Raw genomic sequence first — 17453 nt, 5'->3', positions numbered from 1 at the left:
GTCTTTGAATCACAACTGAAGACCTGTCTGGAAGCCAGTTCCTGATTTGCAAAATCCTGAGGGCTGTGAGAACAGATCAGAGGAAGAATTACCATGCAGTAACACTGTTTTTTAAACTTCTCTGTAAGCAGCTGATACTGGGCTGACTTTAGGTGTAACTAGGTACAGGTCTTATGACTGTGTGTGCGTTAGCCCAGTACAAACTAAAGGGTTAAAAGCCTTCTGGATCATGTTGGTATCCAAGAGATTCACCCCAGCCTCCTTTGTCCTTACAGTGTTTTTGTCTCAGAGCCCACGATACGCACAGTTGTGAAAAATGGTCTCATGAGATGTGACTCTGCTATGTTTGGAGAAGGACTGGTGAAAAAATATCTCCAGCGTTTTGACAAGTTATTTGGATTCTGTGGTGTTGAAGAGAAGAACAACCTAGAATGAGCCTGTACAGCTCTACAGGCTTTAAAGTGGGACAGTGAGTGCATAGGAAAGAAGGTGGATCTACAGCATAAAGAGAATGGAGGTTTCTTTCTGGAAAGATCAGAGCGAGAACAGAAGAGAGGGATGATGCTAGGGGGTGGTTACAGCTAGGATCAGAAATCCCAAACATTCAGAAATAACAACACAGAACGTCTCCATGTCACAAGATTTATCTTCAACTTATGAAATGTCGTACAGGCTTGCTTTCATCCGCACCCTTCGCCTCCTACTTTCGGCTCTTTAGGTTACATGGAAATCACATTTCACAGTTTCCCTGTGACCATAAAGATAGGCGTTTGCTTTTTGAACAAAGCAAAAGCATGGGATTTACTGACTCCAGGAAGCTGGAATTTAATTTCAACAGCTGGCACCCCGATCTAGGGATGAGGCAGACTTTGCTAACTTATGGGGATGTTGCTGATAACTTATGCACTCGTGAAAACGGTGACCTTGTCATTTGGAGAGCACAGGATCTGAGTAATTCAAAGAACTTTCTAGTCTTTGCCCTTGATGCAGGATAAAGAAGGAACAGATAAAAAAGTGGGGGCCCAGCACACCGGACGTAGGACCTAGGGGCCAAAGTGAAGAAGGAAGATAGAGAGAGCATCATGTAGCAAGGATGCTTGGGCCGCCGGGCTTTATCTGGCTAATAATGAAAGGCAGCAAGCGTGTCAGAGAGTATGAGAGAAACAGATCAATAGAGAGATAAAACTGAGATAGAAGGAGCTGGCAAGGGGGTGGGGAAGAGAGTAATAAAACATTTGAACCTGATTTGAATGCACTCTGCACTGGTGTAAGTGAATACGGCAGGTATATGGCTATGGTGAATCAGACCTAAATACAGAAATAAAGAAGGAAAATTAGAGAAGATATAGTCTTCTTGTTAATATCGCCCTGTAACCTGCCTTCACAGCTCTGAGCCAATTCTACCTGTCCTGCTTCTTCTTTAATCCTGATATATGGAGAAGCACAGATTTTGCTGGCTCTGAGAATACCGACTGATAGCCTTTCCCTGCTTCCCTGGGCCACCACGATCTTCCTGAAGAAGTGCCTATTGGGTGAAATGTGTCTTGGTCACGTTTTACCTGAGCTGAGTGTAGGAAATGCTCTTTACCACCTCGTTCAGCGAGGACCCAGGGTAGCACAGCTTCTGAGGACACCCTGAACTGCTGCGTTTGAGGCACTTTTCTAGGAGAGGTGATGGACTGTGCCCATGTGCAGGTACCAATGGAAGCTGATCAGAGAAGCTTCTTTGCTCAGCTCCAGATTTTTGCAGCAAAGGAGACTGTGACATCAAAAAAGCTAAGATCATCAGAGCACATAAATGAAAACGTGCCCTTACCAGAACAGTACTGAGGGCCTGGGTACCTTTCCCTCTCAGGGCATATGCACCTCCCTGGCCCAGGCACTTGGAGCCATTTTGCTGCTTGTGCCTGGAATTAGTTTTAAGTGATGTTCATCTAATCCTCGTGGCATTACCATTAACATTAGAAGTTCAATTTTCCACACTGACCATAGCTGTCCACACTGCTCCCTTCTTCTGTTGGGAGTCTCAGCGAGGAGACCAAGCACCGAAGAAGCCTCAGGGACTGAAGGGGATGGGGTAGGGACAATCCATGCAGCTGTTCAAATGAGTCTGGGAGACAACCAGTCAACTCCTTAAGGCACCCATGAGTTGTATTTTCTGTCTCTAAAATTGCATTTGGAGCAGCACCATACCCCAAAGGAGCCTTCTCCGCAACTCAGCCACGGCAGCTGTGTGAGCAGAACTAGAGTCAAAGCAAGAGAAGAGAGTTGTTGATACTGGCAAGTAAAACCTTAACAAACGTAGACTTTACCCAGATGAATATTTCAAGATGTTACACTTATTTCAAGATGTTACACTTATAGAAGTCTGGCAAAGCAGTAGTCAACTGCCTTTAATGTGTGCTAAACTGATCCAGCTGAAGATCAAATCTCTTGCTAGCAGTTCTGTGCTGGTGTGCAAACTTGCCCAGATAGCTCTAAGATTTAAACATGCTAAAACCATAGACTGGTTTGGGCTCCCGTCAATTTGCTGCCTCTTTTGCTTTCATGGAAAATCATCACTGGTTTCTAAAGGAGCCAGTCACAAAGAAGTTTGTGCTGGGCTGGAAATTCTTGGTCAAACAACTTAATATTGCTTATTGAAGTGCATGCTGACTGAGCTCCTCCAGGTCCCTCTCACAACTCACCTCTGCCTGCCATGTGCTTTATACAAGACGAGAAGAGTTATGAAGGTTTGTTGGTTTTTTTTTTCCCCCAAAATGACCTCCACTCTTTATTCTCTCTCACCTGGCATGGAGAAACATGCCCTCAGCAATGCCTCCTGACCGCATTGCTCTAATTCACACGCCCACGAAGAGATACTGAAGGTGCACCATAAACATTTCTATCCTTGTGGAGCGTTTAAACTATCTTTTTATGGCCATACCCCGCCTGCATCAGGGATGCATTTCTTGACAAGTGCGATGGTTAATGATTCAGCAGATAGTAAAGCCATTTTTTTGTAAAAATTAATGCAGTAGAGGAGAGGAGGCATGCAGGGATTTAAGAAATGCACAGCTTAAATACATAAGTACCGTGCTTTGCAACATAAGATATTTTACATTTACATATCCCCAAAACACTGCCCAAAATAGTGAGATCTTAATGGCGTGAAAGCAAAAATTGGAGCGATGTGTGGGCACACACAAGGTATTTCATGCACCTTTTTTAATTCTGCTGTTGTACTTATAGAATATATCATTAAGATGTGAAACACGCCACTCCATATAGTAGTGCATCTGTTTTCTCATCAGTTATTTCAACATAAATCACAGAATCAGAGAGTTGTTTGGTTTGGAAGGGACCTTAAAGACCATCTCGTTCCAACCCCCCTGCCATGGGCAGGGTCACCTTCCACTGGACCAGGCTGCTCAGAGCCCCGTCCAACCTGGCCTTGAACACTTCCAGGCGCACGGATGAAAAGCAGATATTCACCAGACAGGAAAGACCCATAAATACGTGGATATTCACGAAGCATCCGTGACCAGCTTGATGGGACACATCTCAGTACGGCTGGGCTGATTGGGGGAGTTTTGACAGAGGATGGGTCGTGAAAAAACAGGAAAACATCGGGCAGGCGCTGGCAGCGAGCAGAGTAGGGCATGAGAAAAGTGCTGAATGGCGATTCGGGCTGGCTGGTGCCTGTGACCAGCGCGGCGAGGGCTGGGTAGCCACTGCGATGAGGCTGCGCCGCAGGCACACCGCAGCCTGGGATGGCCCGGGGATACGATCCCTGACGTGCCAGGGTGTCCGAGGGTGTCCGGGGGTGTCCGGCGGATGCCCGGGGTGGCCGGGAAAGGCCGGCACAGGCTCCGAGCCGCCGCCGGCAGTGCGCACCCCAGCCGGCAGGGGGCGCTCTGGCGGCGGGCGCGAGCCGCCGCGCGGCGCCCGGCCCCGCCAATGGGGAAGCTGCGAGGGCGGGACGAGCCGGCGGTTTCGCCAATGGGCGGCGGGTGCGCGTCAGACGCGGAAGCGGCCGTGGTGCGACGGGCGGGGCGCGGGGCCGGCCGGGAGCGCCCGGGCCGCGCCGGGGCCAGGGCTGAGCCTGCGGGGGAGCGAGCGCGGCCGCGCCGGGCCCCGCCATGGCGGCCGAGGGCAAGGTGACGGGGCAGAGCCAGGAGCAGTTCCTCCTGCTGGCCAAGGCGGCCCGCGGCGCCGCGCTCGCCAGCCTGATCCACCAGGTGCTGGAGGCCCCAGGCATCTACGTGTTCGGGGAGCTGCTGGACATGCCCGCCGTCCGCGAGGTGAGACCCGCTCGGCCCCGCGGCCCTGCCGGGCCCGGCCCGCGGCCCGGCGGGACCGCCTGACCCTGTGTCCCCGCAGCTGGCCGACAGCGAGTTCTCCCCCGTGTTCCGCCTGCTCACCATCTTCGCCTACGGCACCTACGCGGACTACCTCGGTGAGGACGGGCCCGGGGCACAGCGCGGGGCGGGGGCCAGGAACCCCCGGACCAGTGATGGGGATCCCGCAGGGTGGGAAAGGCTGCTCCCCACTACCAGGGCCCTCCTTTACCCAAACAGCCCCCCAGGGCCGTGCCACCGACCCGAGACACGCCTCGTTGTGGTTTGGGCCCCCAGACCCTCCAGGTATCTGACAGTAATTAACGCTGCCACTTGCCATCTGCCGAAGAGCATCTTGACAGTGACGTTTTTGAGGGACGAGGGAAAAGACTTAGGTATCCGTTGGGATGGGCAGACCTCAATAAATAAGGCATGGGACAGCTAGAGAGAATGACTTGAAGGTGATGATGGGGGGAAAGGCTGCTCAGAAAAGGTCTTTTGAGCTAAAGATTGATGGGGATGGCTTGGCAAGACAAAGCATCACTTGGAGGATTGGTGTGCAGGCATTGTAAGAGGTGGGTGTGGTGCAGATGCTTCTGTGCGGACCTGGGAAATGGAAAACGAGACATAAATTTTAATACCCTGTTCTTTCCCTTGACAACAGCTGAAGCAGCAAACCTCCCTCCCTTGACAGAAGCTCAGAAGAACAAACTGAGGCACCTGTCAGTTGTCACTCTGGCTGCCAAGATCAAGGTAGTGGCCCTGTTTTTCCCCGAGTTCTCCCCACGCTGGGATTACCTCATGCTAGTTACCATCATGTTTCCACAGTGCATCCCCTACTCAGTGCTGCTGGAGCAATTACAGCTGAAGAACGTCCGGCAGCTGGAGGACCTGGTGATTGAGGCAGTTTATGCAGATGTGCTGCGAGGGAGCTTGGATCAGCGGAACCAGCGCCTGGAGGTGGATTACAGCATTGGGAGGGACATCCGGAGGGAGGAGCTAAGCACCATCACCCGCACATTGCAGGAGTGGTGAGAAGGAAGCCCCCACTGCTAACACCCAAAAAACGTTGCAGAAGTGGCCAGTGGCTTCCCTGGATCCTGTTGTGTGTCGCTGGGAGTGGGTGGTGTTGGGAGGTGGCCTACTTGATCCCCTTTCCCATACTCCAGTAGAAAGTAATTTCCGAAACTAATTTTCCAAATTCCCCTGTTTGTGGCTGGCTGGAGGGGTGATGAAGCCGCATCAGCCTTTGCACAGTCCTGGCTGTTGGCAGGAGGCTTCCTGAGTGTTTATCTCTAGTTAGTTCCTAACCCAGCATGGCTTTGTTATCTGTCTCACTCCTGGGTAATAACATAATTCCCTGTGTTATTACATCGGACTTCTGATCCTTTGTCTTCCCTGCCTGGTGTAGCTGCCACCTTCCAGTATTTTTGGCCTCTGGAGCTGAAATCTGCTGTCTTTCACATTCCTTTCTATGCTGTGCCAATTCCCTGGCCTGTTCAGTTCTGGGTCTTCTCTCCAGGTGCCAGGGCTGTGAGGTTGTCCTGTCGGGCATCGAAGAACAGGTCAGCCGGGCCAACCAGCACAAAGAGCAGCAGCTGGCCCTGAAGCAGCAGATAGAGAGTGAGGTGAGTGAGGCACAGGAGGGAGCAGTCAGTGCCCCTTGCTTTAAAATGGCTAGAACCAGTACCCTGTGGTTGTTACAGTCCTTGCTGAAGTGAGGCATTGCCTTTTCCCTAGGCCTGACCTCCCAGGGGCTTGTGCCTGAAGAAGAGCCCTAAATCAGCTTAACACTTCTCTGCAGTGCAGGGGCCTGGACAGCTGTTGGCTCTTTTAGTTGACATGAGCTCGCAGCTCTTAGCTCCAGGGCTTCCTTTGAAAACAAACAAAAAAAAACCCCAAAGTAAAACTAAAAAAAATTAATAAAAAATAGCCAAAACAAACTAAAAACCTTATGAAATCCCTCATTTCTTGCTTCGCTGCTATTGCAGGTGGCAAACCTGAAGAAGACTATTAAAGTGACAACAGCAGCTGCTGCAGCAGCCACATCCCAGGACCCGGAACAGCACCTAACGGAGCTCAGGGAGCCAGCCCCTGGCACCAACCAGCGCCAGGCGAGCAAGAAAACTTCCAAAGCCAAAGGGTGAGGAGTGCAGGCAGACAGACAGAGCGTGTGTGTGTGTGAACATCAGCTGTGCTTCTCTGTGTGCACTTAGAAAGGAAGTGAGATATGAGGCTGAGTGTCCACTCTGATTTATGTTCTTTTTTTTCTCCCATCTCCACAGGCTCCGGGGCAGTGCGAAGATTTGGTCTAAATCAAACTAGTTGGATCTCCCTTCACAGCTGGGAGGGTGAGAGGAAGAGATTTGGGGGATGGAGGGGTAGCAAGGGTCCCAAGTGTGATGCTTCTGAGCTCTTCTCTGAGATCCATCTTACCAGCTAACTCTCCTGCATGTTTGTTCTCTTTCCTATCTTCTTTACCCACTTTCCAGGCAGTATCTCCCTCCTTTTCATCACAGCATTTCACACTCTGAGCTTCCAGTTTACGCGTTGCTGTTGCCCCCATCGCCAGGGCCATGTGTTTCTCTCTTTCTCTCTCCCTGTCTTTTGACAGGTCAATTTCAAGAGCCGTAAGGGTGTGTCAGTCACCTTGGCACCCAGAGGGCATCACAGAAGCTTGGAAAGAGGGTGCTGGTGCTCAGCAACCGTCTTGGCTCTATGAGAGACCCCTGGGATAATTTGCTCCAGGATGCAGCTGCCATCTTTGATTGTTTAATCTTTGTTTTGCTAGGTGGGAGGGTAGTTTTTGAAGGGATTCTTTTAAAAAAAATATAAATATATTATAAATATATATAAAACAATAAAATAATAGTTCTATGGACATATCTATACAAACTTGTGCTCCTGTGGTGGCATCTCTTGGCCTCGTATGCTGATTCTGGAGGTTCCAAAATAAGGCATGATATTGAGAGCCTCTGTCCCATTTTGTGGTAGAATATCCTCAAAATACTCACTTCCCTTTCCAAAGCGTAGTGCCATAGTAGCTCTATTGGGATGAGTCCATAAAGCAGGAATTAATCATAAATCTTATTTACAGAGTTTCTTGTGTGGTTGATTTGCATCTGTACTGTTCAAAAGAGGTGATTTTCAGGTAGTCTCAGAGGAAGATGCAGAAACTGAGGAAAAGTGAATTCATATTTGTGTCAGTACTGGTCCTGGCTGGAACAGAAAGTAATGTGGGGACTTAATCTGACAGGTAAAAGTAACGGAGTCAATGCCCATATGTGTGAGTTCTCACAGTATAGATGCTGCACAAGCCATTCTTGGTTCTTGTTAGAGTCTGGTTGAATAAAAAACCCAAATTAGCGAAATGGACTGCTGCGAGATGCCCAGGAAAAAAAAAAAAAATCAGATTCTCCAAAGGATGCCTCCTCGAGGCTGGCTTGGAGCCGAGTCAGACGGATGTCAGTGTTCACTGCTGCTCCAGGACTACGCGCAGACTGATGGAAATGTAAATTGACACCATGACTCCCACCCCCGCTTGGTTCTGCATCTTGTGCCAAGGCTACAGTTTGATTCCCTGAACCTGGGTTTCTGTGTGTGAGCAAACCACAGGAAAAAAATAATCTAATGAGGGAAAACCGTGAACTTTGTCTGTATGGGGACTTTTTTGGTTCACTGGCCTGGGGGTAGGTTTTATCCTGGGTCGGCTCCCTGTGCAGATATGTGGGAGTTGGAGCCGAGGCAGTGTGGGTGTGAGCAGGTCATGTTAAGGGGGTGGGAAGGGGAGTGAGACCGTGTCTGTTTTGGTGGTAGCAAGGTGCCATCTCAGTCCTCCAACACCACAAATTGCTGGTTTATGCAATATTGCTGCTTTGCTAATTCCAGACTGCTGTAATACAGCACTGCCTGTCAGTGGGAAAGCCCCGTCACCCGAACCTATGAACTCCTGGAACTTCCAAGCAGGTTTGTCCCTCTGTGCATGATCACAGGGCTGGGCATCCCAGCCGGCTGTGCCCGGGACAGGGATATGCCAGGCTGTTCAGGGTGATTGCTGTCACTGGCTGAGGCCTCCCAAGGCCTTGGGCAGCCCCACACCTTTACCCCATTCTGTGGCCCAAGGTGTTGAGCCCTGTTGCTGTAGTCGCCTGGCATAGAAGTGCCATATAGGAGAGGTTTGGTGTGAAGTTGTCCAGATGGGAGACAAATCTGGTTGCAGGAACATGTATAGCTGGGCCAGGGTTGTCTCAACCCACCTAGAGAGATCTGACGAATTTGCAGCAAGAGGGAGTCCACCTGACAAATCCTGTTTTCCATAAGTTGTAGAGAGAGATTGTGACAACGCTTCCAGCTTTTGTTTAAATCACCTTGAGCCTTCCTCCTTATGTGTCACATCACCTTCATCTGTCTCAGTGAGGAAAGGCACTGTGTTTGCAAACGTCTGCAAGAAGCAGTAACAGTCTGCGCATGCTGGATTTTCCTGCCTCCTGGGAAGGGCTAGTCTGGGACCAAGGTGCCAACAGGTGATACCTGTCAAGCACCTGCCAAATGTCTGGCACCTCACGGCCTTTGAAAGATTTGCTGCTTGCAAAGCCGTTGCGGTGTGATGTGAAAGAGTGAGAACTGGCTCAGGAGGGAGCTGAGCAGCCAGACAAAGCATGTGTCCTAACAGCCACTGGCTGAGGTCCAGCAGGAGCTGGGCTGGAGCAGTGTCACCTCCAGGGAGAGCTGAAGTTACCAGTAACGGAGCAGGATATTTGTGTCCCACAAGAATTCTGCTGCTGCTTAGGAAGAGCAGCTGTAACAGCTCTTTGTCCCGAGTGTTTCAGCTCCTCTCTGATCTGTTGGGCTTTGCTCTCTTTAAACACACTGTGGCTGTTGGGCACAAAGGGTCTGTTCAAATGCCCTGAATCCACGTTTAAATCCAGGCCACAGATCCCAGGAGTGGAGTTGGAAGCCAGCACTGAGAGTTCCACACGGGTTGCATGTGATAATGCCTGTGTGAGTGGCATGCACAGCACAAGGCCAGGCAGATCAGCCCCTGAGCTCTGTACACACATTGGCATCGGGCTGGTGAGCACAAAACCCCCACATACAGGTGACAGCAGCCAGAGTGTGGACCGGTGTGGGGTCCTGGGGCGCTCACCACACCAACCCCAGGCCGTGCTGAAGCCCCAGACTCAGATCCTCACTGCTCAACCCCTGTCAGCGCGAGTCTGCCTGTGTCCTTCTGCCATAACTTGGCATTTGGTTTGCCCCCATCTCCAAGGGTCAGCTCAACTCTGGTAGCAGCATTTGCCAAGCACAGCCACAGGCCTCGCTCCCCTTCCTATCTGTCCCTCTTGAGACTGGCTGTGTTATGGATTTTAAGAGAGTTTGAGAATAAACGCATCTAATCAAGGAGCATCTGCAGAGCTCTCAGAGTCTTCCATTTTGTTTACTTTTCAAAGGCAGCACCTTTTAAGACCTCCATTAAGAAAAGGGAAGCTGAAGGTAGCACATAAAATTACTTCAGACCCTTGGTAGGACTGAAAAATAAATGAGAGGGTTGCAGTGTAGAATGAAAGTATTGCTGCAAATTGCCTTGCTGGATGGCAAACAGAGGGCAGGAGCATAGGTTTGCCTTTGCCCTTCCCCTGAAAACCACACTTTTTATTTTCCTACTCACTTCAGTCGTGACTCTAAATTTCAGTCAGAGAAGATGTGAAGATTAATTAATTAGTTAACATTTACAAAAACATTTTGAAGATGGCAAGAGTGAGGTAAGTACTGAGCATTATTGTAAATTTTAATTTTTAAATGCCTTTGTGTTTTAACCCTTTTTTTTTTTTCCACAAAGAAAAGACTGAAAAAACAGACTCTTGAGTAGAGTAAACCAGAAATACCTGGATACATGACACCCTAAGCCCTGCAAAGAAATGAGGTTTAGGGAATTGTAGAAGAGAGGGTATGGAGAAATGTGCATCCCAGCATGAGGACAGGACAACTGCCAGCCCTAATACAGAAGGTGTAACAACTCTTGTGCAGTGGTTCATTGCAACCCCCTTCAGGTATCATACATGGGGCTTGCACATCTGGGTTCAGAAAAGGAAGGAGTTAGGACAGGACCTGAATGGCTCTGTCACTGATGTCTGACTTTTGCCAGCCACCTCCAGCTGCCCTGTGCCAAGAGGTAACCATGTATTCTTATTAAGAATTGAGGCTAGTGATGGTAATTGTTGTTGCATTCCTGGGGCACAATTTCCTCTGCGGAGCTTGAAGGTGATGGAGGTGTCAGGCACTGTGCTGCTGGCAGCTTGGTGTCTGCTGCAGTGCCTGTCTGTACCTGGTGAGAGGGGAGAAGCTTGTCAGCAGGGCAAGCGCCCTGCAGGACTTGTTTGAAGTTCTCCCCAACCTCCACTGCTCTGTGCTAAGATATGTTCAGAGGTAGAGATGGTCCTTGTGCTTAATGGCCCTCTGCTCAAAGGGGGACAACATTTTGTTTACTGGGGTTGCTGAGGCCACCCTTGTCTCTGTTCTCCAAATGGCACCTGTGGCCGGATGGTTTGGTTTGGGATGAATGGATGGGCTGGTGTGCACTGAAATATCTGTCAAACATTATTAAGTCTCCTTTGTGCCGGGCGACACTGGCTGGGGTGACCAGGGAGGATGGCAGCCCTGCCTCTGCCCAGCAGCAGGGTACGTGCCTGCTGCCTCCATCCTCCTGTGAGCTCCCAGTGCCAGCTGGGGCGTGGTGCTGCAGCATCCCATGAGCATGCTGCAGTGGTCATGGTGATGCCAGCCAGCCTGCATTCAGCGGTCTGCAGGGTGATCATGCGGCAGCGTGGTCCCCTGGAGCTTCCTGCAGGGATGCCTTGCCTCCGCTCCAACAAGGCTTTGGCTCACTGCTTCTGGGAAGGCTTTTTTGGGTGTCTGGTCTGTTGGATGAACTGACACAGATGGATGAGTGTCCTGGTCTGCTTCTCGCAGGTCTGTACCTTTGCACAAAGGCTCCCTGACAACAGCAGCCACTGAGGGCTGTGCCTGCCGCTTGCCACGGCTGGACCATCCTTCCTGGGATGAAGCCCTGGCTATGCAGGACTCTGAAAAAGAGCAAGGTAGAGTAGTCAGGAAAATCTCACAGTCCATGTCAGCTGCTGCAAATGCATCTCTCAGATCTCTGACATCCTTCTTATCTCCTTTTTATGCCCTGGAATAGCTACTCATTTTCCTTCTGTGACCCCTTTCCCTTTTTGCCATCCTCACCATGGGTGTCTGTCTGTGTTTCCACCAGCAGAGCTCTTCTTTCCTCATCCCTTTTCCTATTACTAGTCACCGCTTAGCTGAAATACAAAAACCCACCTGCTTTCTCTATTGGTTCTTCAGGCACCCACCTTTTGGGTGTTTCTCTTTCAGCTGCTGCAGTTTTCCAGGAGCATCCCTGCTGTTGCAGTGTGAAACGAGGCTGGACTTTTGTCTGCCTTCTCTGCTGGTGGCTGGCTTTGCCACTGCCAAGGAAAGGAGCTCATTTGCAAAAATTCTTTGTGCAATTATATTCATGTTGCGATGGATTCAGTAGATGACAGCGAAATGTCAGTTGGATTAGAGAACCATGACCTTTATACAGTAACAAGAGTGTTCAGAATTCCTGTGGCACTGGTGCATGTGTTAAAAGCAACTCTCCTGCTCTGAGGCACAAGTGAAGCCCTGGCCCCTTTGGATCAGGAGCAAATGTTTCTGGGAAGGCTTTGCCTTGTCTCCTGCAGGTTTCCCTGCATCTGCCTCTGAAGTGTTTAGCACTGGTTTTGGGATGCCGGAAGATGATCTGTTGGTGGGAGCAAAAGCAAGAAGGATGCCCCTGGTGACCAAGTGTGATGCCTTACCAGTACGGTCTCATGATCCCTAGCAAAAGCTTCCCAAGTGCCAACCCCAAACTGGCTAATTTTATTGTCCCCACTTTCCAGCTTAAATGAATTCACAGCTAGTTTATATTCTCTTGTGCCTGTGCCAGCGCAGCTCTAGCTGAAGCTGTACTTCCTCCCTGGTGTTTATTTCCCTTGAGGACAGACTTCACTTTGCTTAACTAACCAAATCAGCCCCCTCATATATACTGTGAGCTCTCCATACTCTCTTACTTGCTCTTCAAATAGAGTACAAAAGTGCTCTCGCTTGCACTTCAAATTAAGCTTTCTTGGCTAGAAATGAGCACAGTTCTCTTCCACAGGTGAAGTCTGATCAGCGTCTTGCACAGGAGCAGTAACACATACCTATAGGTACTAGAAATGCCTCTCAGATTGCCTGTCTTCTCCTCAATGCCTCAGCAGGTGATTACAGTTATTAAATGATTCACTGCTGATCCAGAGTGGTTCTTATTTTCTGCTGGTTATAATTGAAGAAGTTCCAGTTTATAGCTAAAAAAATTTTGATTTTAGGTCCTATGTTCCTTTTCCCTTTCACTTTGTGCTATGAACTTTAGTCTTTTTGCTGTTACTGGCACCTTCTAGGCCACCTACATCCTCCTGTGTGATACCCACATCCAATTTGGCAATGTATCTGCATTTTATTTACTCACCTATTTATATTTTGCAATCTTTGTTCTCTTTTTCTCTTATTAGTAAGGGATGGATATTGTGAGGCTTCCAGCCTACCTCTGAACATTACTGCACCAGCAGTTGGAGATAGGTATTCTATTTATTCCTCTTCCTTTTATTGCCTTTTTCCTCACCCTAAGTTTGTATTAAGTACCCTCAGGATTTAAAAACTCAGCCAGATGTGAGGAGATAGTGGAAGTAATAACAACCTAAGTGGAGTTTCCCCATGGGAACATTTTTTGAAGTTTTGTCTTTAAAAAAGAAGATTCCCAGGAGGGGAAAAAAAAAGTTACATTTAAGATAGGGCTAAAAAATAAAATCAAGTAGTTTTTTAAAGTGCTTTGAAAAGTAGAAAAATGTTGCAAGTCAAACAAGTCAATTTTAACTTAGACCCTGTAGTGAGGTCTATTTTAAATCCTTTTGTTCTTCTGCACTGAAGCCAGTGCCTGTGGGATTTTACACTCTGGCCCCATGGAAGTGCGTATTTGTTTCCCAAACAAACCATTGTGCCCACAGAGAGTTCTGTTTCCCATGGCTTGCTCTGTGGTCCCACCTGCTTTGAAGTCCCTTTCAAGTTACAAGGTCTCTTCTTTCCCTTCCCATCTTTCACTGCAGTCTAGCCCTGTGCCAGCCTGCTCTCCTCTCTTATTCATAGATTTTTTTGAAGCCCAAAGGGACAGGTGTAGTCACATCGTTTGGTTTCTTGACTGGCCAAGAGCTACCTCACCCTCCTCCTGTGCCCACTCTCCAGCTTCTCTTCAAGATGCCCTATCAGGGTTTGGAGTGGCCAGAGCTGGAAAACCGAGGTGTGCTCTAATGCTCTCAAGTGAAGGTCTGCTTCTCAATCCCAGTTCCACCGTGAGGTGGCTGCAGGTTTTCTGCTAGGTTGAAGAGCCCTCTACTGTCAGAAGCCTCATTCCCATATAGGAGATGCCAGTCCGTGCTCCAGTGGAATGAACTCAAACACAGGAGTCTTGAGTTCATGTTATCCTGTAGTGCTAGTGTTTCCAGGCCTTGAGTCATCCTTGTTTCTTGAGTCTTCTTTGGTGTCCTTTTTGGAGTCCAACACCCAGATTTCACACAATGGGTTCACTACTGTGACATGGGAAAGAAATGTTACCTCCCTTCTTGGTGAACATGAGCTAATGCATCTAAGTGTAACCCAACCCCACAGATGAAGAATTATGCAAGAACCATCCATTTCCTCAGTTATCTCCGAATCCCCTAACTCCTTTTGGAGTCCCTCCAGAGTTTCCAGAACACAGTATTCCATCTTGAAAGAGCGCAGACTACATTTATGTCCCTGGGTGAACGGCTTTTCTGCATTCAGTGCAGCCAAAAATACTTACTGTTTATAAATAAACACCACACCAATAGTTACCGACTGTTCTGCACATCGCATCCTTTTCCATCATTTATCACTTTCATTGTTCTTTGGGTCCTCTGAAAGCTTCAGCAGCACTGGTTTAATATCTTCTTTCAGATCATTAATCAAGTTACTAATGAGCATTAGTTTCAGAAAAACATCCTACTGGAAATAATTTCATATTCTACAGTCTCTTTTCCCCCTCATTACTTGAAATCTGTCAGTGAACTAAAATTTATAATATTGGCCCTTTCGTTTGGCCCCTAAACTGCTAATTTATCTCACATCAGAGCATAGTCTTAAGCGGCCAGATAAGATGCCTCGTGCTGGTGTGACCTTTAACTTCCGGTTGCTGTAGCACCTTTGTTAACCCAACCCATGATTTAATCAGAAATTATCACAGTTGTTAGACAGGAACAATTTTGAGAAAGTGAGATCATAAATATTATAAGCACTGAGGCACATATTTTTGTTTTTAAATTTAATGCATTTTCCATCTCTTGTCTTGACTTAATGCCAGTTTACCTGGTTTACAGCTGTGGATATAATTTAATTTTTTTTTTACAAATACTGGCATCAGGTTAACTTTCCCAGACTTCTTTTTCCCCAGCGTTCTACAATTCTCCCAGTATTTCACAATGCTATAAAAAGTACAGGGAAAGATGCACAGACCTTCAGGGCTACCAACAAAAACCTTTAAGGACGAAGATCCCACTAGCTCTAATGGGTTTTATTTTCATAATAAATTTTCAATTATGGAAAATTAAATATACAACAAACAAAACCTCCTAAGTTTCTGTTTTATTTGCGCGTAGCTAATGCATTCTTATCCAAGGTTATGCTATCCATCTTTCTACCAGTGTTTTCAGCCTCTCTCCATCTCATTCTACCCCCCTCCCCCTCCCTCTGTCTCTTTAAAGCATGGCAGGCCCCTGTGTCTCACTTCAGGTGCCCTACTTGCTCCTTAGGAAGATCCAAGAAGTACCACTGAAATGCATTGATTTGGTGCTTCGACTGGTTCAATTTGAGAGTGACAGCTGTGGGAGAAGGAGCTAGAAGGGATTTTGTCTCCATCTGATAGATAAGGATGACTTGGAACCACAGCCTGTGCATCTGAAATAAACAGATTTGATTTTCATATTGGGAACATCTAACCTCTATTTCCATCCTGCTGGAACAGCTGTCAGACATTTCAGAAGTGTAACAGAATCATCCCAGGCTTCCCTTCGCCCCAATACCATAAATGGACTACTTTTTATGGGAAACCATTTCACTTGAAAATGTAACTAATAGAAAAAAATTAACCTGATGCAGGTCTGGCCTAAACACTGATGTTAGGGTGGTGTAATAGGTGGGCATGCTGATTGCACAGGTGTTCTTGTTTTCAGGTAGCTCAGTTAAAACACTGCTGCACACACAGAACTGGCACCTGCTTACAAGCTCCTCACGGCTTGTCTAAAGACAGAGGAAGAGGAGCAGATCATTGGTTGTGCAATTCTCTGCACAGTGATTAGCAAGGGAATTTTCATCAAACCAGGGTACCGGCGAAAGGGAGAGCCCCGAGCACAACTCGTAGTCACTCAGCAAAAGGCACCAGTGCCAGTACATATTACTCCTACTGGAGTCCAGATCTGCCCCCTTTCTCCTTCCCTTCACATTCTCTTCTCCTCTCAAAAGTCTCTAAACGGCTGATCCGAAAGCACCACTATGACCTGCCTGGGGCAGCTGAGGCCATTTCCTCAGCAGAAGCCAGATCAGCAGGTGAAGAAGGGCCTCCCAGGACTTGAAGAATTAAGGGAGGTTCCCGTCTTTGGGAAAAAAAGCTCCTACTCTCCAAAGTCCGAAGTTAATGTACTGTGTCAGCCACAGGACAAGCAAAGGGGTCACCCAACCAATATACTTTCCTGTACTTTTGTGTTTGGCATCTCTAAAACTCTCTCCTGGTCTTCTGTCTTAGCACAAGGTCCTCCTCTCCCTGAACTTTTCCTTAGACCACCAGAGCCTTGTCACATCTGGAGAAGGCCAGGATCTTGTAAATGACTGTACAGCAGTTAGCAAGGCTCAGGCAGCCAGGCAAAACACCCTCCCACTGCAGAGTGGAAGAGCACACAAGGGTCTTAAATCCATGAGCAGGACAGCACCCTATAGGGTGCAGAGGCTGAATCCAGATAAAAGGATTTGGGATTAGGTCAAGATTAGGAAATCCATGCCCAAAGAGGAATGGATCCTCACAGTTAAAGGTCAACATTAAACCCCATCACCACCATGCCCACCTCTCTATTCTCTCAGACTTTGCCTCAAAGACTGGCCCGGCCCTCACAGCTGGTTACCACCACCCGTAAGCACCTTTGTGAGCTCAGCTGGTTCTTTGCTGGATCAAAACATCATATGCCGCTTCTTGCACTGGCTCAAGACTACCAGAGATGAGGGCTGCTGTTGTTCCAGTTCCTTCTTTCACAGTCTGGCAACCCCAAGATGACTTGTCTCCCACAAAACCTCTCCCAAACCCTGATTTTTCCTGCGTAGCTCCTCCTTTGGCCTTGCTCTCTTCAGGGCCTGCCTTGACTACACTACCTCCAGAAAGTCAGTCCACTTTCAGAGGCAGCAGCCTTACTCCCCCCCAACATTTACTTCCTTTCACTCTCCCAGATGGTGGAGACCTCTCCAACTGCACTTGGATGTGGAGTCATCACCTTCAGACCAGGACTGAAAGGAAACTTTTTACATGGGCATGTAGCGACAGGACAAGGGGGAATGGCCTTAACCTGAACGAGGGCAGGCTTAGATTAGATATTAGGAAGAAATTCTTTACTGTGAGGGTGGTGAGGCACTGGAATAGGTTGCCCAGAGAAGCTGTGGATGCCCCATCTTGGAAGTGTTCAAGGCCAGGCTGGATAGAACTCTGAGAAACCTGGTCTAGTGGAAGGTGTCCCTGCCCATGCCAGGGGTGTTGGAATGAGATGATCTTTAAGATTCCTCCCAGCCAAAACCATTCTATGATTCTATGACTCCTACTGTGGTTTTCATGGGACAAAACAGCACAGCAAAGTGGGGACAGAATCTGCCACCAGCAAAGGTTCTGCCCTGCGCTTCCTTGAAGGGTGGAACATGTGCAAACTCTGCCTTAAGCTTTCAGAGGGTAGATTCCGCATTCTTTTTTCTGAGCAAGACAGTCAGTCCCCAGCGAGATGCCTGCCT

General features: G+C 48.4%; 1 protein-coding gene across 2 annotated transcripts; it reads left to right on the top strand.

The window, feature by feature from the left end:
* Positions 1-4026: 4026 nt before the first annotated feature.
* COPS7A (COP9 signalosome subunit 7A) lies at positions 4027-7416 on the top strand. Of its 2 annotated transcripts, XM_032680525.1 has the most exons (8): positions 4027-4283; positions 4363-4438; positions 4984-5072; positions 5148-5350; positions 5842-5947; positions 6311-6462; positions 6605-6670; positions 6934-7409. In XM_032680525.1, the coding sequence occupies exons 1-7, from the start codon at positions 4122-4124 to the stop codon at positions 6642-6644; spliced, it is 828 nt and encodes a 275-aa protein (XP_032536416.1). In that variant the 5' UTR covers positions 4027-4121; the 3' UTR covers positions 6645-6670; positions 6934-7409. The 2 variants fall into 2 exon arrangements, with proteins under 2 accessions (XP_032536416.1, XP_032536415.1); XM_032680524.1 differs by having other exon boundaries at positions 6605-7416.
* Positions 7417-17453: the final 10037 nt, after the last annotated feature.

The sequence above is a fragment of the Chiroxiphia lanceolata genome, chromosome 2 (assembly GCF_009829145.1).
Source record: "Chiroxiphia lanceolata isolate bChiLan1 chromosome 2, bChiLan1.pri, whole genome shotgun sequence".
Taxonomy (NCBI): Eukaryota; Metazoa; Chordata; class Aves; order Passeriformes; family Pipridae; genus Chiroxiphia; species Chiroxiphia lanceolata.
Note: the sequence above shows the minus strand (reverse complement) of the source record. Positions and strands in the feature narration are given on the sequence as shown.